The following is a 21,169-nucleotide window of genomic DNA, read 5'->3' on the forward strand; positions in this document are numbered from 1 at the left end:
GCCCCGGGCCAGCAGTGGCCTCGGCACGGGGCCGACGGCTGCCGCCCGCCGGATCGAGCGGCAGCGCGGAGCCGGAGGAAGACGAAGGCGGTAAGAGCTGGGGCCGGCGGCCCGGGCGGGGGCCCCGGCGTGGGGGAGGGGAGGGCTGCGGCTCGGGGCCCCTCTCCGCCGCCGAACAAAGCGGGGGACGCGGGCAGGGCGGCCGGGGGCGCCACCTGGTGGGCGCGGAGCGTGGCTGCAGGGCTGGCGGGGGAGTCCCCCGCCCAGCTACCGGGGTCGGCCCGCGGGGCTTGGGCGGCTCGCCTCCCCCTTAAAGGGCCCCGCGGCCGCCCGCAGCGCCCCGCCTTGGGGGCCAGGCCCGAGGGGCCCCACGGGGCAGGGCGCCACGGAGCGAGGCTGGTGGACTTGCGGCCCCCGCCCCTTTCTCTTTCAGACTCCCAGGTTGTCTCCCTAATCAGGCTGTCTCTTAAAAGTCCGTCCAGACCCTGGGTCCCCTTCGGGGGCTTTTCCCCAGCGGAGCTGAGCTCAGCTCCAAACTCTGCTGTTGTAAATCGGGCTGCTCCTCTCGTCTCGTGGCCTTGTGAGAGACATGCACCCCTTTTCTTTTCTCCCACGTTCTCCCTAGGAAAGTGCATCGCTTGCGCCCAGGGGGCTCACACCGTCTTTTCCCACCACGGGCAGTTTTTAAAGCGATGGGTTCGCCCACAAAGGCAGACACCCCTCCTGCCCGTGCATTCTCCCTTCCCTTCTTTTCAGAATTTTTTTTGCCCTAATTTGTCAGCTCTAGCGGAACCAGCCAGTCTTCCTCGTTCGCTCTCAGAGGAGACTGTTTACTCATTTCCCGGCTGCAGGGTCACGCCTTAAGACCCTTGAAGGTTTCCTTCAGGCCAGGGAGACTCAGCCGGAATCTCCAGGCTCCCCTCCCGGTCTCTCCCCTCCCAGAAACGCCCCATCCCCTTTTGTTTTTAAAGAACCTCGGCTCCTCCCCCTTTTTCGGCTCTTAAAGGGCCAATCCACCTTAGGCTAGCCTGGATCCAGCGCTGGAAGGATGCTTAGAGACCAGCCAGCTAGCCAGTGTCTTTGCAGACAAAGAAGCCCAGGCCCAGAGGGTGGACATGACCTATCAAAGGTCACAGAGCAAGTTACCAGTGAAGCCAGGACTTGAACGCAAGCCTATGACTCCGAAGCCAGTAGATTCTATGGATCTACTTAAATAAAAACTAAAACAAAAAAAACTTCCACAAGGGTGACAGGAGCCCTTTCTGATCCTGTCTTTTGTTTTCCCAACCCTGTGATTCTCCACTGGGAGAATAACCAGAACCTGCCTGTGTGCCCAGGAGACCATTTTTCTAAATCAAGAGGAGTGGGAACTGTAGGGAGGGTAGGGGACTGCTCTGGGTGGGTGTCTGACACAGGGAACGCCATTGGGTTAGTGGGGCCTCTCCAGTGCCCGCCCTTCTGACTGCTGGGCAGTGGCCAGCTCCCTGCCAGAGCAGCAAATAAAGCCCCAGAAAGACTTAATGGGCTTCAGTGGATGGTGGCCACTCCCTGCTGCAGTGTCATTAGTTGCCACTCTGGTGGCCCTCCTCCCATCCCTTTTCAGGGTCATTGGCTCCTCCAGAATCTGGAGAAGTTTTGGTCTCAGAAACTCCTTTCCCTGGAGATGTTGGCAGCTTTGTCTTGGGGATCCCTCCCATCTGGGGGCCTAGATTTGGGGAACTGACAATGCCTAGCCCATCCCCAAAATGGGACTCTCGGGAGGCTGTATTTGAAGCATTACTGGAAAAAGGGAGAAGACTTGTGGGTGGGGCCCTCCTGGCGGGGGCCCCAGGCGGGTGGGTCCTGTATGCAGCCCTGGCTGCAGACAGATGCCCCCTTTGTTTGTCTGGCCCCACTGCCTGCTCTGCTCCGGCTGGAACCGCCCTGGCCTGCTGCTCTCCCAGCTTTCTCCCTACAGCTCTTGTCCAGAAAGGGCACCTGACAGAGCTGGCTGGCTCCTTGGCCCTCACCTTGTTTTTTAAAAAGTCAGAGCTAGTTCCATAGTGCCCTGCGTCCTTTTGTTCTTGATCTCCTCTTGAAGGGTCCTTGCCCTTTGTAAAGGGCTAATGTTTTGGCTCCCCGCTTCTCCTACATCCCTTTTATTGCTGTTGCCATCCCTTTCCTGCCCCGGAACACCCCTCCCCCAGCTCCCGTTCTCAGGGCTCACCATTGAAGCCCTCGCTGCTTTCCCTGGAAATCAGAGATTGAAAAACTCTCTCCCTTTCCCCTTCAGGGCAAGATCTTCAGCTGGAAGGGGGTGCCTTGGGGTCCTGGGGGAGTGCCCCCCTGCCCTCCTCCAGGGCCAGGGGACCAACATCTTCAGGCAGGAAATATTCAGACCACTGTGAGGCCCGGGCTTCAAGGCCTGGAAAGAGCCGAATCCCTGGCCGTGACCACCGGCGCTACTACCACGACCACTGGCGGCTGGAGTACCTGATGGACTTCAACCCTGCCCGGCATGGCATGGTGTGCATGGTGTGCGGCAGCTCCCTGGCCACCCTCAAGCTCAGCACCATCAAGCGCCACATCCGCCAAAAGCACCCCTACTCCTTGCACTGGAGTCCCCGGGAGAAGGAAGTCATCAGCAACAGCTGGGATGCACACCTGGGGCTGGGGGCCTGCGGAGAGGCCGAGGGCCTGGGGGTCCAGGGGGCTGAGGAGGAGGAGGAGGAGGAAGAAGAGGACGAGGAGGAGGGGGCCAGTGTCCCCGCTTGCCCACCCAAGGGCCCAGGTAATGCAAATGCAGATTCTGTAGAGGCGGGGGCCTGGGTGGCCAGTGGGGTGCAGTGGGTAAGCTGCTCTGCCAAGGAGCTGGTGTTCTTGAGCAAATCACTGCTCCTTCTGTGGGTGGGGTCTGTTTATCGCCCTTATTATACAAAGGTGGGGGAAGGACAGTGGGGTGAGAGGGTCTCCGATGTCCGTGACAGCTTGGACATTCTGTGGTTTTTGAAGTATCAAGGAGAGAGGTTGGGCGACAGGCCCTTGAAAGGCTTGGAGCGGGGAGGCCTGGCTGGGGTGGGTGAGGGAAGGGGAGGGTGCTGGAGAGGTGTGGCTGACGGTGAAAGCCAGGGACGGGGCTAAATTCCGCTCTGGGGGAAGTGTGGGTGGTGCTTGAAGTGTGAGCAGATGTGAGCAGAGGAGGGTTTAGGGAGGTGGAGTTAGGAGTTCAGGGGAGAGGAAGAGAAGGGCAAAGGTTAGGCCTGGGGCCCAAGTGAGAGAGTGGCTGTAGTGGGGTGCTCTGTGGGGCCAGCGTCTCAGTTCCTTCCCTCCAACCCTTTCAGGCAAAGCCCCAGCTGGTGGGGGCTGCCGGCGCCAGCGGCGAGGGGGCCCAGTGGCACCCCGGGCTCGGCGTCTGCGCCTCTCAGCCTCCCGGAGGGCCGGGGGCAGCAGGGGGCTGGGGGCCCGGCGCCTGGAGAGGAGGCTGAAGGAGTCCCTGCAGAACTGGTTCCGGGCCGAGTGTCTCATGGACTATGACCCGCGGGGGAACCGGCTGGTGTGCATGGCCTGTGGTCGGGCACTGCCCAGCCTGCACCTGGACGACATCCGTGCCCACGTGCTGGAGGTGCACCCCGGCTCCCTGGGGCTCAGCGGCCCCCAGCGCAGTGCCCTGCTGCAGGCCTGGGGGGGCCAGCCTGAGGCGCTGTCTGAGCTCACCCAGTCCCCACCAGGTGCGAGGCCCATCCCAGGCTAAGACCCCCTCATATTGGGGCTCTGAAGTGGGGTCTGGCCAAAACTGGGAGGCAGGGACTTAGGGCTGAGGGCTGAAGGCCAGGAGCTGGCGCTCCACACACATACACTCACTGCGCCCCCAGACACAAACTGGGGCCTTTAGCTTGGGGCTGGGGTGAGGAGCCAGGATGGACCCCTCTGCGTGAGCTAGGGCAACCCAGCCAGCAGGCTGAGCCCCTCTCCCTCACCCCTTCCCCAACAGGCGATGACCTCGCCCCCCAGGACCTGACCGGAAAGAGCCGGGACTCGGCCTCCGCTGCTGGAGCCCCCACCTCTCAGGATCTCAGCCCCCCAGACGTAAAGGAAGAGGCTGGCTGGGTCCCTGAGAGGCCCGGGCCCGCAGAGGAGGAGGAGGAGCTGGAGGAGGGCGAGGGCGAGAGGGCGGGGGTCCCGGGCCGGTCGCCGCGGGGCCGCGCCCACCGCCGCCACCCCCAGGAGCGCTGGCGGCTGGAGTACCTCATGGAGCTGGACGGCGGCCGGCGCGGCCTGGTGTGCGGGGTGTGCGGGGGCGCGCTGGCCTCGCTCAAGATGAGCACCATCGAGCGCCACATCCGCCGGCGCCACCCGGGCTCCACGCGCCTCGGCGGGCCGGTCCAGGCCCTCATCGCCCGGGAGTGGAGCGAGAAGGCCGCCCACCTGCTGGCCCTGGGGCTGCCCCGCCCCGAGTCCCCCCGGGGCCCCGCCGCCCCCGAGACAGCCGCAGTCTCCGAGGAGGGGGGAGGGGACGAGGAGGAGGAGCCAGAGGAGGAGGAGGAGTGGGGTGAGCGGTGGGGCCAGAGCAGGCGGAGAGGGAGAGCCGGGCAGGGCCCCGGGCAGGCAGGGAGCGAGGGTCGGGCGCTGTTGGGGAAGAAGGGACTAGAGGATGGGATAGAAGGGCAAAGGCGGGATGACCGGAGATGAGACGCGGGGCCCGGCCTGTTGTCCCCCGCCGTCGCCAATGCGGCCCTTTGTCCCTCCCTAGGCGACGTTCCGCTGTCTCCTGGGGCTCCCTTGGAACGGCCCGCCGAAGAAGAGGAGGACGAAGAGGACGGCCAGGAGCCCGGGGGACTCGTCTTGCCGCCGCCGCCCCCCCCGCCGCCGCCCCCTCCCCGCAGCCGGGAGCAGCGGCGGAACTACCAGCCGCGCTGGCGGGGCGAGTACCTGATGGACTACGACGGCAGCCGGCGCGGCCTGGTGTGCATGGTGTGCGGGGGCGCGCTGGCCACGCTCAAGGTGAGCACCATCAAGCGCCACATCCTGCAGGTGCACCCCTTCTCCATGGACTTCACGCCCGAGGAGCGCCAGACCATCCTGGAGGCCTACGAGGAGGCGGCGCTGCGCTGCTACGGCCACGAGGGCTTCGGGCCGCCCGCCCCGGCGCCGCGCGACGGCGGCGCGGACCTCAAGTCTGGCGCCGTGTGTCGGGCGTAGTGGCCTAGCGGGCTCACGGGTCGGGTCGGGTCGGATCGGTCCCTCCTCGCCCTGTGCTCGCCCGGCCCTCCCACTTGGCAGATCCTCGCGCCAGGTGTTAGAGCTTCCCGCGGCCGCGCCCCCCGCTGGCCGGGTCGGGCGGAGACTGGGGATCGGGTGGGGCCACCGGCGTTTGCGCGGTGCCGCTTGGGTCCCTAAGCCAGTCGGTGAGGTGCGGGAATGCGCACTCTCCCAGCGGCCTGGAGTCCTGCCCTCCCCGCGCAGGGCCCACGTTTTCCGAGAATCCAAAGCGGCCTCCAGGTGTTAGCGCCGAGCGCTCCCGGCCGCACCCCGCGAGGGAATCCTCCGCAGGCCGAGACTAGGGGCGCCGTCAGTCAGTATTGGGGCTGCGCAGGCTCTGGCCCTGGCCCTGGCTGGGTGCCCAGTTCCCTGCAGCCTTGCACGCCGGCAGGCACGGCTCCCGGCTCGGGGTTTGCTGGCTGCCTTTCCCTAATTGGGGTTCTCGGCCTCTCGGAGGCCCCGGCTGCGGACTGGGGCTTCCAGCGAGAGTCTGGGCCGCGGGGCTCGGGATCCTTCCCGGGCTGGCAAGGTGCATTGGACCGAGGGCGGGGCGATGCGCCCGCGGCCCGGGTCGGACCAGCTGCGCCTACTTCCCGGGCAGGCTCAGTGGGAACCGTGCGCCTGGCGGCTCCACCCTTCTCCCGGGCCGCTGCCACGCCCTCCAGGACATCTTGTAAAGGGATTAGCACTTTTTTCCTTTGCTCCTCTTTCCCCGAGGGCCCCTGCTTACCCCTAAACTCAGAGTCGGGCGCCACCAGGTCCGGGGGAGCCCGGGGCACAGGCGGTCCCGGCAGTCAGCCTTCGATTCCCGCCCCATCCCCATCCCCCTTTGTCCGCGGTGGATGCGGTGCCCATTCTCAACCCGCAGGGCCTGGGGCCGGGCCTCGGCCTCTTTTTCCCGTGGCAGCCTCAGGCCCTGTGGGGCAGGGAAGGGGCCCCGCGATCTCCCAGGCAGGTCCGAGAGGGATGTGTAGATTCATTCTCCTGTGGAGAACAGGTGGCCCCGAGATCAGGCCCTTTTTTGCTCTTTGTATTTTATTTTGAAACTGTATTTAATGCTTTTATATGAAAGGGGGAGGGGCAGGGACAGAGGACCCAGTCACCCTTATGTGCAAATGTCTTATTTATTATGCGTGTATCAGAGATAAGCTGTGAGAGGTGGTGGAGGGAGGACCTGAAGGAAGGAGGAGCGAGGGCAGAGGCCGGGACAGGAGGACCCCAACTAGCTGTGCTGATGTTACTCTTGCTGGGAGACTCCGGGCCCTACTGTCTGCTCTTCACAAAGCCGGGCTGCTGCAGGGACAGTTCCCTCGGTCCTAAAGTCGGGGCGGGGAGGCTAGTGGGTGGAACTTGAGGGTTAGGTCTGGAGGAAGAGATGCCCTGGCACGGGGGGCCAACCCCTGCCTGGGGGTGGAAAAGCAAAGGGCAAAGAGGAGGCCCCTCCTCTCACCCCTGAACCCCAGGCCAGAACCCAAGGTTCAAGTGCCTCAGGCCCAGTCCCCTTGACTCTTCCTGTTTTGGAGTTGGATTTTATACCATGGATTTTATAGCATTTTTATATAATTCAAGATTGTCAGAATTGGAAAGGGCCCTGGAGATCACTAGTACCACCCTCCTCCCCTTCACAGATAGGTAAATTGGAGCCCAGGAACCCAGATGATTACACAGCCAGGTGGGGACAGCAGAAGAACTAGAATGAAAATTCTAGCTCCCGACTCAGTGTTCTTTACACAATACCAGGCTGCTTTCCAATTCACTGGTTATTAAAATTTGTCAGGCCTGCCGAAGGATTGACATGCTGGGCTGCAGGCCACCACAGTGGATATGTGACTCCTGAAGGTGGCAAAGCCCTGCACACTGCTTTGGGATGAGCACGCTGAGCTCTGCAGGGCCTCAGCTGGAAGGCGCGGTGGGCTCGGCCTTCCTCTCCCCAGCAGAACTGGAGGTGGGACGCTGCCACCGGGCCCAAGGCCTCCTCGGCAGGGGGCTTTGTGCTGTTTGTTGTGGAGGCCACCAGGGATTCAGGAAGATCCTGAATGGGTTGTCAGTTGACTAAAAAGTAAATTCCCAGTGAGTTTGAACCTCCAGGGTTTTTGGGACAGTATTAAAAGCTTGAGAACGGAGATTATGGATGGCACCTGGCTGTGCACTGCCATTCTTTTACTTTCCTTCATGTATTTTTTCGGATCCAGAGTATTAACACCCTCAATATTACTATGCCTGCTCAAAAACAGTAGGTAAATTGGGGCAACCAATTTATAATCACTCAAGCCCACTGCCAAAGTTCAGATAAGCCAGGGCGGAGCAGTTAGAGGTTTCCCCCACTCCATAGGCAGGGAGAGGCCTCAGGAGGAGAGTGGACATGTTTACTGAGACAGCCCCAAACACACCAGCTCAAAGTGTGTCTCTCAGAGCAGTAGCATCAACCTTAGGAATCTGCTAGAAATAAAAATTCTTGGGCCATACCCGAGGGTTACTGAATCAGAAACTTGGTTGGGGCCTAGCAGTCTGTTTTCATGAGCCCTTCACTGATCTTAATGCAGCTGAAGTGCTGGGCACCCATGATGGGGAAGGGCTGTGGTCGTGATTCCGGTGATTTCTGCTTTGATGGAAGTTAAGGCCTCACAGGTTAGAGGCTGCGAATTGGCCTTCTTGCCTAGGTGTGCCTCCTTGCCTTGGGATTCTGACATGAACAGGTGAAGTCTCCATGATTTTTTTTTTTTTTTTTTTTTTGGTTAATGGTATGCTTGCTATTATGGCCAATATGTAAATGTTATTCTGAATACATATTTATATACCATGTTACTTAGTGACATTATTCAGACATTTGTATGCGTATTTGTGAAGTTGTTTGCATCAGTCATTTAAAGAATATTTCAGCCTAAGTTTTCTAAGAGGTATGTTGAATACATTTTTAAAAGCCAGCTTAAGGGTCACAGCAGCCTTAGTTTAGGAGAAGAGCTAATCACAGGTGACCACTCAAGTTTTTTCAATGAAGACCTGATGATGTATTTAGTTCCCATTTTCCATGGTGATTGACTCAATTTAAGTGCATTGTGGCTATATGTAATTTACAGGCTGCTTTACGTTGCAGGTGGGGAAATCTCCCAGGCTGGTGTGAGGCCGATCTGGGATAAAAGACCCCCTGACCCCTCCTCATTCTTCTAAGGTCACCACCTCTTAGAGGGTCTCTTATTTTCTTTCAGAGATCAAATGCACAGTTACTCTCTACAACTAAATTCTGCAGTCTTGGGAATCCTTACGATTATCAACTATTAGTCACTTTTTAAAGCCCCCAAAGTGGAGTGAGGATAGGGGGAGTGGAAGCAGTGTTTGGTTCTTACTTTACCCAAACTGTGTATAAAGAATAAAGTTAGCAGAATGATGCCACAGTCATTGTGTTTTTTTTTTTTTTTTATTAATACCACATCAATTTGCAATTTTACAGGAACCAAGATTCAAGCTCCTTAGGTGCTACTGTATTTATGTTGCACGCACAGACACGTACACAGGGTTTCATTAGTAATTTTTCATCTATAGGTTTTTCTTAAAAAAAAAAAAAATCCTGTGTGGCACAAAGATCTCTTCAATTACCTAAACACAGCAGCAACAAAAGAAAAACTGGATGTGGCGCTTCCACTGCAGAAGGTCTTTTGGAGGGGAAGCCCCAAAAGACAATCACTGACTTCCTGGGAGGGCAGAGGATGAGGATGGAGAATGCACTTCCTACTAGGACATGAAACCAGTTAAAACATTCAAAGGGGGCTAAGAAAATAAGATGGAGTAAGGCAAGGGTACCTTTTACCCATCCAAATTCCTAACTAATTTTTCCAAAACGTGGAAAGACACTTTCCTTCCACTACTTTTTGCAGCTGCCGTACTTTGGGACTATCAAATATCATAGTCCTTTAAACTCACCAGTGCATATTCCCTCTGAACGATCATGACTATGAGTGAGAACCTGAAGGAACTCACAGATGATTTTTCGTTCAAGTTCGCTGAATTTTCATGTTGAAGGTGAAGAAAAAAACTCAAATGGGAATCGGAGATTTGAATCTCGGGAAAAGATCAAGAGAAGAATTGGGAAAAGATCAAGAAAAAAAGGCTTTCTGTATTTCACCTCTTGAGAATGTTCCCCCCACATACTGAGATAGGATCACAATAACTCAATAACTGAGGAGCCCACATGCAGGTTATTTTTTTCTCTAACAAGTTTACAGCAGTGTACAGCAGTTACAGACATTTATTTTATCATAAGAAAAGTACAACCATATTTATTAAACTTAAGGTGAGGTGGGGAGAGGGAGGAAAGCACATTCAGGAATGAGTTCTCAAACTAATGCTCAGAACTGGTGTCCAGTGACATAGAAACCACTTTCCCAAATGGCAGAGTCTTTCCTTCCCTGGGGATAGTGGCAGAGGGAGTGGCGGCCACCGCAGCATTCCCGTTGACTCCCTCTCAGTCCCACTTTCCATTTCTATTCTTTTTTATCAGATGGCATTCTCGGAATCAGGAATTATCACTATCACCTATAAGTTATTCATCAAGTTGAAAGTTAAATCATTAAAGAAAAGGAATACCAGGAGTAGCTGCTCACATTGTGGGGCAGGAAGATAGGATTTGAGAATTGCGAAAAAAAAAAAAAAAAACCAAGGAAGATACTACACTCCTGTCCCCAAATAATTTTTTCATAAGTTAATCATACTTAAGGGTAAAACTGTAATGGATAGCTGAGTAAGACTAGTGCTGAAAACTGGATAGAAGGATCCAGAGGTGTTCTATCTCTCATTTTCTCTTTTACCTCCAATCTTTCCCCTTTCAAGCTACAGGTAAAGGCTCCACCACCATTAAGGTATTGACTTATCCTATGAATTTGATTCTTTCTTTATTCTTCTGAGTTCTAAGATAGTTCTTTTTCAGTCCATCAATTTTTGTGCTTGATATTGAGGGTTGAAGGGAAAGGATGGGAGAAAACACCAAATTAAAAAAAAAAAGCTTGGAATGCAGGCTCAAGCTGACACTGAGTATGTTCCTTCATAGTACAAGTAACGACATTATAACTATTAAATGGTGTTTTAGTAACTGTTGCATTTCTGGTTTCCATGTAGTTATTCTGCCTTTTTTTTGGCGATTCCGGGGAGTTTTGCTTGGATCCTATTGAGAAAAAGAGGGGAAAAAGAAAGAAAGTGAAAACATAAGCATTTGATCTAGGTTTTTATTTTAACTGTGATGCTAGAGGACAGTCCTGGACTTGCATAAGCAATGTGAAACGCATTCTCCCGGCTGGGCGCAGTGGCTCACGCCTGTAATCCTAGCACTTTGGGAGGCTGAGGCTGGCAGATCACAAGGTCAGAAGTTGCAGACTAGCCTGGCCAATATGGTGAAACCCCGTCTCTACTAAAAAATGCAAAAATTAGCTGGCCTCATTGGTGCGTACCTGTAATCCCAGCTACTCCAGAGGCTGAGGCAGGTGAATCCAGGAGAATCGCTTGAACCCAGGAGGCAGAGGTTGCAGTGAGCAGAGATCGTGCCACTGCACTCCAGCCTGCGTGACAGCGAGACTCCGTCTCAAAAAAAAAAAAAAAAAAAAAAGGCCAGGGTGGTGGCTGGCTCACGCCTGTAATCCCAGCACTTTGGGAGGCCAAGGCAGGCAGATCACGAGGTCAGGAGATCGAGAACATCATGGCTAACACAGTGAAACCCCGTCTCTACTAAAAATACAAAAAGTTAGCTGGGCGTGGTGGTGGTGGGCACCTGTAGTCCCAGCTACTTGGGAGGCTGAGGCAGAAGAATGGCATGAACCCAGAAGGTGGAGCTTGCAGTGAGCTGAGATTGTGCCACTGCACTCCAGCCTGGGCAAAAGAGTGAGACTCCGTCTCAAAAAAAAAAGAAAAAGAAAAGTGTTAACAAATTCAAAGTGCTGGGTTCACAGTATTTTCTGTGAATAATTCAAAATAAAAGCAGGGCTCATGCCTGTAATCTCAGCACTTTGTGAGGCCAAGGTGGGAGGATCACTTGAGGCCAGAAGTTTAAGCCTGGCCTGGCCCAGCATAGTGGGACCCCCATCTCTATAAAAATAAAAAATTAGCCAGGGCATGGCACATGCCTGTAATGTCGGCTTGAGTAGCGAGACTCCGTCTCAAAAAAAAAAAAAAAAAAAGCGAAAAAGAAAAAAAACAAAAAAGAAAAAAAAACATATTGTCCTTTAGGTATGGGGAAAAACAAAGTACAAAGAAAACTATTTGATACAGGGAGTCATAAAGATGTTTTTTATCTTTATTTTATTTCCTGATTTAATTATTAATTGGTTTTTAAAAAATGGGAACAGAGATTTGGCAATCTTAGAAAAGACAACTTTGATCCTTAAGTTACTTATTTACTAGAACTTTTGTTTCTGAGAGGGATGTGTTTGGCTTAAATGAATACATGTGAAAATAAATGAAGGTGGGGAAGCAACCAGTAACTGTTTTTTTTTTTTTTTTGAGACGGAGTCTCACTGTCGCCCAGGCTGGAGTGCAATGGCATGGTCTCAGCTCACTGCAACCTCGCCTCCCAGTTTCAAGCGATTCTCCCGCCTCAGCCTGCCAAGTAGCTGGGACTACGGTTGCGCGCCACCACATCTGACGAATTTTTGTATTTTTTTTTTTTTTGAGACGGAGTCTCACTCTGTCGCCCAGGCTGGGGTGCAGTGGCCGGATCTCAGCTCACTGCAAGCTCCGCCTCCCGGGTTCACGCCATTCTCCTGCCTCAGCCTCCCGAGTAGCTGGGACTACAGGCGCCTGCCACCTCACCCAGCTAGTTTTTTGTTTTTAGTAGAGACGGGGTTTCACCGTGTTAGCCAGGATGGTCTCAATCTCCTGATCTCGTGATCCGCCCGCCTCAGCCTCTCAGTGTTGAGATTACAGGCGTGAGCCACCGCGCCCAGCTTGCAACCAAGCAAGTTTAAAAGCCAGTTCAAAAAGGTAGAGTAGCCTATGGTCCTTGCTACTGGAGAAGCTGAGGTGGCAGGATCACCTGAACCCAGGAGGTTGAGGCTGTACCTCAGCCTGGGTGACAGAATGAGCCCTGTCTCCAAAAAATTCCACTGATCTTTTTTTTCCATTGATCCTCTTGTCTCAGCCTCTCCAGTAGCTGGGACTAAAGGTGTGTGCTACCATGCACAGCTAATTTTTTATTCTTAGTAGAGACAAGGCTCTATTACGTTGCCCAGGCTGGTCTTCAACTCTTGGGCTCAAACAATCCTCCTGTCTCGGCCTCCCAAAGCACTGGCATTACAGGTGTCAGTCAAAATGCCTGGTCTGTTGATAATTTTTAATCTAAGATACAAAGGTACAGAAGGCAGGGCCAAAAAATATATAAAGGATTTTTTTTTCCTTTTTACAGAAGCAGCTATAATAATTTCTAGTAAAATGAAACTATTAACCAAGGTTTTTATCAAAATGAAAATTACTTTCCTTGGCATCAGCATTTTGTACAAGGGACTACAGATAATTGGGGGAAAGGAAGCATACTTCATGATGATGTGGTCTTTAAATGTACTTACTTTTCAACAATTGACTTGGTCTGATCTCGGGCGATGCCAACATAGTGATCAATCTGGGTCTTTAAGGAAGGAAAATAGATTCAGTTGTGGTAACATACAGATCACCAATTTTCCTGAAGGCACTGCTCTTTTGTCTAGTTTAATCATTTTTTAAACACTACTGAGTAGTCTAGAAAATGAAAATACCCAGTTTTTAAAAGTTTTTTTTTCTGAGACAGAGTCTTGCTCTCACCCAGGCTGGAGTGCAGGGGCACTATCTTGGCTCACGGCAAGCTCCACCTCCCGGGTTCACGCCATTCTCCTGCCTCAGCCTCCCAAGTAGCTGGGACTACAAGCGCCCAGCACCACTTTTTGTATTTTGGTAGAGACGGGGTTTCACCATGTTAGCCAGGATGGTCTCGATCTCTGACCTCGTGATCCACACCTGCCTTGGCCTCCCAAAGTGCTGGGATTACAGGCATCTGGGATTACAGGCGTAAGCCACTGTGCCTGGCCATTTTTTTTTTTTTAGATGGAGTTTTGCTCTTGTTGCCCAGGCTGGAGTGCAAGGGTGCAATCCCGGCTCACCGAAACCTCCACCTCCCGGGTTTAAGCAATTCTCCTGCCTCAACCTCCCAAGTAGCTGGGATTACAGGCATGTGCCACCACGCCTGGCTAATTTATTTTTAGTAGAGACAGGGTTTCTTCATGTTGGTCAGGCTGGTCTTGAACTCCCGACCTCAGGTGATCCACCCGCCTCGGCCTCCCAAAGTGCTGGGATTACATACATGAGCCACCGCACCCAGCCTTAAAAGTATTTTTAAAACCTCTAGTTTTAGAATCCAAATTACACCATAAACATCCCACACTTTGTTCAAGTTAAAAAAAAAAAAATCACTCATCTTTTGCAGAGGTTAAGTCTTACTTCGTAAGTATTTTCTTTAGAGACACTGGAGTATATAACAGTTTCCAATTACTAGAAACTGTGTGTCTAATCTATTTTCTGTGATCATAAATACATTATGGCTCTTGTGTAACACCAATTCACTTAATACCAAAAAGCCAGAAAGACTCTTGATGGATGACTTAATCCATAAAGAATAATCTCAGAGCATCTAGTATACTTGGTACACATCATCCAACAATGCAAGCACCTCTTCACACTGATGGATTACCTTAATAACCTAGAGTTTAAAGTTTCCTTTTAGACACCTGGCTTTTATTCATTTAAGCGTGTTTTTTTTTTTTTTTTTTTTTGAGATGGAGTCTTGCTCTGTCACCCAGGTTGGAGTGCAGTGGCGCAATCTTGGCTTACTGCAACCTCCGCCTCCCAGGTTCAAGCAATTCTCCTGCCTCAGCCTCACGAGTAACTCGGACTACAGGTGTGTGCCACCACACTAGGCTAATTTTTATTTCATTTTTTTTGAGATGGACTCTCGCTCTGTTGTCCAGGTTGGAGTGCAGTGGTGCAATCTTGGCTCACTGCAAACTCCGCCTCCTGGGTTCACGCCATTCCCCTGCCTCAGCCCTCCAGGCAGCCGGGACCACAGGCACCGGCCACCACGCCTGGCTAATTTTTTGTATTTTTAGTAGAGACGGGGTTTCACTTTGTTAGCCAGGATGGTCTTGATCTCCTGACCTCATGACCCGCCGCCTCAGCCTCTCAAAGTGCTGGTATTACCGGCATGAGCCACAGCGCCCGGCCCCACACTGGACTAATTTTTGTATTTTTAGTAGAGATGGGGTTTTACCATGTTGGCCAGGCTGGTCTCGAACTCCTGACCTCAAGTGATCTGCCCGCCTTGGCCCCCCAAAGTGTTAGGATTACAGGCGTAAGCCACTGCTCCTGGCCTTTTTGAGACAGGGTTTCACTCCCAACACCCAGGCTGGAGTGCAATGGCACGATCTCGGATCACTGCAACCTCTGCCTCCCAGGCTCAAGTAGATTCTCCTACCTTAGACTACAGGTGCAGGCCACTGCATCCGGCTACTATTTTTTGTAGAGACAAGGTTTTGCCAGGTTGCCCAGGCTGATCTTGAACTCCTGGGCTCAAGGGATTGTCCTGCTTCGGCATCCCAAAGTGCTGGGATTACAGGCAAGAACCACCACCCCTGGCCTAAGCATTTTTTCAACTTATTACTTTTGCATAGAAAATACATCCACATGATTAAAAACTCAAAAGGCACACAGGTATAAAAAGGAAGTTTCTCTTTACTAATCATCTCTCTCCTAAATATCCAGTTTCTCTCCTTGGAGGAAACTACTGTCATCAGTTTCTTATAGGCACTTGACTGACAAAATTAGATTAGATTGTAGAAATAGTTATAAAAAGACTGGTCTGAACATTCAGTGTCTCAAAAATGAATTAAAAGTAGTCATACATCAACTGGCACATTTGATTTGGAACAGACAGATGCTTACCTTGTACTTCTCATAGACAATTGGGACACTGAAAACGAGCAGTTCAGCTGTAAGACAGAATCATGGGACATGGCAAGTGTATATGAGAGACAGTCACGTCTTAAGACTCAGAGTAATATATACATTTTTCCTCACAAAATACAGGAAAACACAGGTATTCCTCAAAATGAGAAATCCTGGTTAGAGCTCCCAATTAAGACAGCTAATTTAAGGCAGTGTTAAAACAAAACAAAAAACAAAACAAAAAAAAACCTATCCAGGTGTATAGGCTACCTTCTTTGTACCACAAATAACAATTTCCAAATTACCAAAATGGTTTCTGTAAATAAGATCCCCATATTTAAACTACATCTAGACAACTGTCCTTTACCTCCAGCTGTTTTGGTATTTCTTAATTTATAACTGAGACCATTTCATAAACCTGTGACCACAAAGGCTGGTTCCTCCAGTGCCTATTCCCAGGTCTCTATGGGTCAAGACTGGGAAATGAAGAATGAGTAGAGCCATGTTGGGCATTCTCTTCACTCTTATTCTTACAAACTACTCCAAAGAGTGTGGGCACATTCTCCTTGCCACCTTACCAAGAATTAGAAGGGTGATTCCGTTAAAAACAGCACCAACATAGGTCATCAGCCACATGAAGACAGCCAGCTGGGAAGGCCAATGTCAAAAGTTAAGCAGGAATAACCATAAGGCAAAATTCACATTAACTGATGTCATTCTCCTCCAGCTAATTAACTCTGCATTAATTTAGTGATGTGTGACATGGATAATTTCCAAATGAAGGTTCCCTACTTGTGTTATACATTTGAAGGTATGTGAGTGAAGTCTGTAGTTCTCTGAGGTCCAAAGACTGAAACTGCACTGCTGCCAATTACATCACCTCCCTTCTGATGTTTGTTCCCCAGCAGAAGACTATACTTTTCTCTAGTGACTCCTATCCCATTATAGAATAACTGAGCTAAGCATACATTCATTTTTGTCTGATAAAATCCTATGTACTGTTTTTCCTCCGAATTATAACCCAGTCCCTGCTTTTTCTGTTTCACCACCAAGAGCTGCAGAAACAACTAACCTTCAAGGAGTCAACCAGATCTTCTACCAGAAAGAGACGAATAATGAGTTTCAGGGCCCTGTTGATGTGCACCATGGCAGCATTCATGTAATTATGGAAAGCTTCCGAGGACAGAGTAATGTCTACATCCAGGTAGGCTCTTCCAGAAGAAGAAACAACAGTCATACATTTGACATGGAAGAAGATTTTGTTAGCATAGTAGTTACTGAGAATGTAAAATTGGTCCCCAGGGTGCATTTTAGAATCTGTAGGAGCATTTTTTTGTTGTCATCAGGTGAGGTAGAGACACACTGTCATTTAGTGGGCAGAGGCAAATATGCCAGATGTCTGCAAAGCATGACACAGTCATGCACAGTGAAGAGCTATGTTCTGTGTAACTTTTACTGCCTCACTGGATATTCATGAAGGTGAATCCATTTATAAATAAGAGCCCAGAACACATAAAAACAAGGTACATTTTTTTAAAGCAGATTTAACATATCCTGAAGTTTCTAAAACTGTATTTTGTTTATGCTAAAATTTTATTATTATTTAAAATAAAAAATTTATTATTATTATTTTTTAAACATTTTGGAAAACCACATGTGTATTTGCAATTAAGAGCCCAGAAGACATAAAAACAAGGTACTGTTTTTTTTAAGCAGTCTTTTTCTGAGACGGTGTTTCGCTTAGTTGTCCAGGCTGGAGTGCAATGGCACAATCTTGGCTCACTGAAAACTCCGCCTCCCGGGTTCAAGATATTCTCCCACCTCAGCCTCCCGAGTAGCTGGGATTACAGGCACCTGCCACCTCGCCTGGCTAATTTTCATATTTTTAGTAAAGCTGAGGTTTCACCATGTTGGCCGGCTGGTCTTGAACCCCTGACCTCAGGTGATCCACCCACCTCAGCCTCCCAAACTGCTGGCATTACAGATGTGAGCCACCACGCCCAGTCTAGCAGTTTTAAATATCCCAAAGATTCCAAAACTTATTTTGTTTATGCTAAAACTTTACTGTTTTATTTTGTAAAAAACATTTTGGGAAATCACATTTGTATCGGTGATTATACAGGCAGGTGCAAGTATCTGATTTTTTCTTTTTTTTTGAGACGGAGTCTCGCTCTGTCACCCAGGCTGGAGTGCAGTGGTGCGATCTCGGCTCACTGCAAGCTCCGCCTCCCGGGTTCACGGCATTCTCCTACCTCAGCCTCCAGAGTAGCTGGGACTAAAGGTGCCCGCCACCACGCCCAGCTAAGTTTTTGTATTTTTTAGCAGAGATGGGGTTTCACCGTGTTAGCCAGGATGGTCTCGATCTCCTGACCTTGTGATCTGCCGCCTCTGCCTCCCAAAGTGCTGGGATTACCGGCGTGAGTCACTGTGCCCAGCCAAGTATCTGACATCTTATGTTTCTTTGGTGTAGTCATGTCTGAGCAATTAAATGCTGACAGATATATTCTTTTATTATAAATGGCTATTTTATCACACCTTTATATCACAATTAGAATCTTTTTTTTTTTTTTTTTTTTTTTGAGACGGAGTCTTGCTCTGTCGCCCAGGCTGGAGTGCAGTGGCGGGATCTCAGCTCACTGCAAGCTTCGCCTCCGGGGTTTACGCCATTCTCCTGCCTCAGCCTCCGGAGTAGCTGGGACTACAGGCGCCCGCCACCTCGTCCGGCTAGATTTTTGTATTTTTAGTAGAGACGGGGTTTCACCATGTTAGCCAGGATGGTCTCAATCTCCTGACCTCGTGATCCGCCCATCTCAGCCTCCCAAAGTGCTGGGATTACAGGCTTGAGCCACCGCGCCCGGCCTTTTTTTTTGAGACAGTCTTGCTCTGTCGCCAGGCTGCAGTGCAGTGGCATGATCTTGGCTCACTGCAAACTCCACCTCCTGGGTTCAAGCGATTCTCCTGCCTCAGCCTCCCAAGTAGCTGAGACTACAGGCATGTGCCATCATGCCCAGCTAATTTTTGTACTTTTAATAGAGACAGGGTTTCATCATGTTGGCCAGGGTGGTCTCGATCTTTTGACCTCGTGATCCACCCACCTTGGCCTCCCAAAGTGCAGGGATTACAGATGTTAGCCACTACACCCAGCCGGAATCTATTTTTAAAAATTAAAAGAAATTACATGCCACTGCACTCCAACGTGGGCAACAGAGCAAGAGTCCATGTTAAAATAAATAAATAAATAAATCAAAAACACTTTTTGGGCTGGGCATGGTGGTTCACACCTGTAATCACAAAACTTTGGGAGGCTGAGGTGGACAGGTCACCTAAGGTCAGGAGTTCAAGACCAGCCTGGCGAACATGGTGAAACCCTGTCTCTACAAAAATACAAAAGTTAGCCGGGCATGATGGAAGGTGCCTGTAACCCCAGCTACTTGGGAGCCTGAGGCAGGAGAATTGCTTGAACCTGGGAGGCGGAGGTTGCAGTGAGCAGAGATCATGCCACTGCACTCCAGCCTGGGTGACAGACAAGGCTCCGTCTCAAAAAAAGAAAAATATTTTTTTAGAGATGGGGTCTTTTGATGTTGCCAAGGCTGGTCTCCCACTTCTGGCCTCAAACAATCCTCCTGCCTTGTCCTCCCAAAGTGGTAGGATTACAGGCATGAACTACCATCCTTGGCACACAAAACACTATAAATCTACAACGGTATCAAGCAAAAGAAGGGGGTAAAAAAAGAAAAAAAAAAACTAAGACACCAGAGCTTGTTGCAAAATAGTAACATTTATCTGCTCATTCAACAATATTGACTTGTTAAAACTAATTTGCAGCTCACGCCTTTACTACCCAGTACTTTGGGAGGCTGAGGCAGGAGGATCGTTGAGCCCAGAGTTTGAGACCAGCCTGGGTGACATAGTGAAACTCTATCTTTAATAAAAAATTAAAAAAAAAAAAAAAGCTTGGTGTGGTGGTACATGCCTGTAGTCCCAACTACCTGGGGTGGGGTGGTGGGCTGAGGCAGGAGGATCATCTGAGTCTGGAAGTTCAAGGCTGCAGTGAGCCGTGATCACGTCACTGCACTACAGCCTGGGTGACAGAGCAAGACCTTTACTTAAAAAAGAAAAAACGGCCGGGTACGGTGGCTCAAGCCTGTAATCCCAGCACTTTGGGAGGCTGAGACGGGCGGATAGCGAGGTCGGGAGATCAAGACCATCCTTGCTAATATGGTGAAACCTCGTCTCTACTAAAAAATACAAAAAACTAGCTGGGCGAGGTGGCTGGCGCCTGTAGTCCCAGCTACTCAGGAGGCTGAGGCAGGAGAATGGCATGAACCCGGGAGGCGGAGCTTGCAGTGAGCTGAGATCCGGCCATTGCACTCCAGCCTGGGCGACGGAGCAAGACTCCATCTCAAAAAAAAAAAAAAAAAAAAAGAAAAAGAAAAAGAAAAAGAAAAAACATGGCCGGGTGCTGTGGCTCACGCCTGTAATCTCAGCACTCTGGGAGGCCGAGGTGGGCGGATCACTTGAGGTCAGGGGGTTTGAGACCAGCCTGACCAACATGGTGAAACCCCGTCTCTACTAAATATGCAAAAATTAGCCAAGTGTGGTGGCAGGCACCTGTAATCCCAGCTACTAGGGAGGTTGAGGCAGAAGGCTGAGGCTAAACCATGAGTCGGAGGTAGTAGTGAGCCGAGATCATGCCATTGCACTCCAGGCTGGGCAACAAGAATGAAACTCCATCTCGGGGGAAAAAAAAGAAGAAAGAAAAAACATGCCAGTGCAGTGGCTCATGACTATAATCCCAGCACTCTGGGAGGCTGAAATGTAAGGATTGCTTGAGCCCAGGAGCTGGTGACCAACCCAGGCAACACAGCAAGATACTGTCTCAAAATAAATAAATAAATAAATAAAACACAATAAAATAAAGTAAAATAAAAAGAAAAAAACAAAAAACATAACTTGCAATTATTATTATATGAGACAGAGTCTCACTCTGTCACCTAGGCTAGAGTGCACTGGCGGGATCTCCGTTCACTGCAACCTCTGCCTCTGGGTTCAAGCGATTCTCCTGTCTCAGCCTCCCGAGTAGATGGGATTACAAGCGCCTGCAACCATGTCTGGCTCATTTTTGTATTTTCAGTAGAGACGAGGTTTCACCATGTTGGCCAGGCTGGTCTTGAACTCCTGACCTCAAGTAATCTGCCTGCCTCCGCCTCCCAAAGTGCTGGGATTACAGGCGTAAGTCACCGTGGCTGAACTGCAATAAATGTTTTAATGCCACATATAGTTGTAAGCTATTCCTTCTATTTTCACCAAGAGAAAATACAATGAGCACAGGTGCAGCCAGAAACCTATTCTGTTATAGTCCTGAGAGGTCACAGCAGGGTCTCCTTCTCTATGAAAAAAGAGCTTTCAAAAAACTGTCATTTGCTCATGTTAAAGTCAACATTGTTTATGGTGTAACATTTTCAAGAAGAAAGTGTGAAGAAAACATTTGTTAAAGTTACAGCACAATCAGAAAAGCTAGAAATTGTATACTAGAAATGTAGTCAGAAGATCTACTGACTTCATTAAGACTCCAATGTTAAGAAAACTAGTAAGAGATAAGGAGGAAATCAGTAATAAACCAAGAATAAAAACACTGAGTTCTGATATTACGAACAGCACACACTCAATAAGATTTGAAAGTCATTTCAAGTCTTACCCATGTGGGGGTTTAAACATGCACTCAGAACCCCATCTAACTGAGCACTGCTCTAGGTGCTCTGCTTTCCCTGTCCTGCTCAAGAATTTAGAGTCGCCAGGCGCAGTGGCTCACGCCTGTAATCCCAGCACTTTGGGAGGCCGAGGCTGGCAGATCACGAGGTCAGGAGTTCGAGACCAGCCTGACCAACATGGTGAAACCCTGTCTCTACTAAAACTACAAAAATTAGCCAGGCTTGGTGACGTGTGCCTGTAATCCCAGCTCAGGAGGCCGAGGCAGGAGAAT

At 50.6% G+C, this 21,169-nt stretch overlaps 3 protein-coding genes across 4 annotated transcripts in view; 2 read left to right on the forward strand and 1 right to left on the reverse strand.

Annotated features, from left to right (window-relative positions):
* C13H11orf95 (chromosome 13 C11orf95 homolog) overlaps positions 1-8,627 on the forward strand; it is a 50,303-nt gene extending 41,676 nt beyond the window's left edge. The window contains exons 5-9 of the mRNA XM_026457637.2: positions 2-90; positions 2,273-2,770; positions 3,321-3,707; positions 3,971-4,528; positions 4,730-8,627. Coding sequence (XP_026313422.1) covers positions 2-90; positions 2,273-2,770; positions 3,321-3,707; positions 3,971-4,528; positions 4,730-5,178 — 1,981 coding nt within the window. The 3' untranslated portion in view covers positions 5,179-8,627. The remainder of the gene's footprint in view (position 1; positions 91-2,272; positions 2,771-3,320; positions 3,708-3,970; positions 4,529-4,729) is intronic.
* On the forward strand, positions 5,294-8,630 carry LOC111522317 (collagen alpha-2(I) chain-like). The gene has a single exon (XM_023186288.1). It carries the CDS (start codon positions 5,398-5,400, stop codon positions 6,280-6,282), a length of 885 nt encoding a protein of 294 aa, XP_023042056.1. The 5' UTR covers positions 5,294-5,397; the 3' UTR covers positions 6,283-8,630.
* Positions 8,631-8,637: 7 nt separating this feature from the next.
* The window catches only part of RTN3 (reticulon 3), a 72,439-nt gene continuing 59,907 nt past the window's right edge, over positions 8,638-21,169 (reverse strand). The window contains exons 4-8 of one of the 2 annotated variants that reach the window (XM_031933804.1): positions 16,259-16,397; positions 15,765-15,834; positions 15,184-15,230; positions 12,783-12,841; positions 8,638-10,393 (exon numbers count right to left, since the gene is read on the reverse strand). In XM_031933804.1, coding sequence (XP_031789664.1) covers positions 10,348-10,393; positions 12,783-12,841; positions 15,184-15,230; positions 15,765-15,834; positions 16,259-16,397 — 361 coding nt within the window. In that variant the 3' untranslated portion in view covers positions 8,638-10,347. The remainder of the gene's footprint in view (positions 10,394-12,782; positions 12,842-15,183; positions 15,231-15,764; positions 15,835-16,258; positions 16,398-21,169) is intronic. The other variant, XM_023186289.2, reaches the window with a different exon arrangement.

Source organism: Piliocolobus tephrosceles, chromosome 13 (assembly GCF_002776525.5).
Source record: "Piliocolobus tephrosceles isolate RC106 chromosome 13, ASM277652v3, whole genome shotgun sequence".
NCBI classification, from domain to species: Eukaryota; Metazoa; Chordata; class Mammalia; order Primates; family Cercopithecidae; genus Piliocolobus; species Piliocolobus tephrosceles.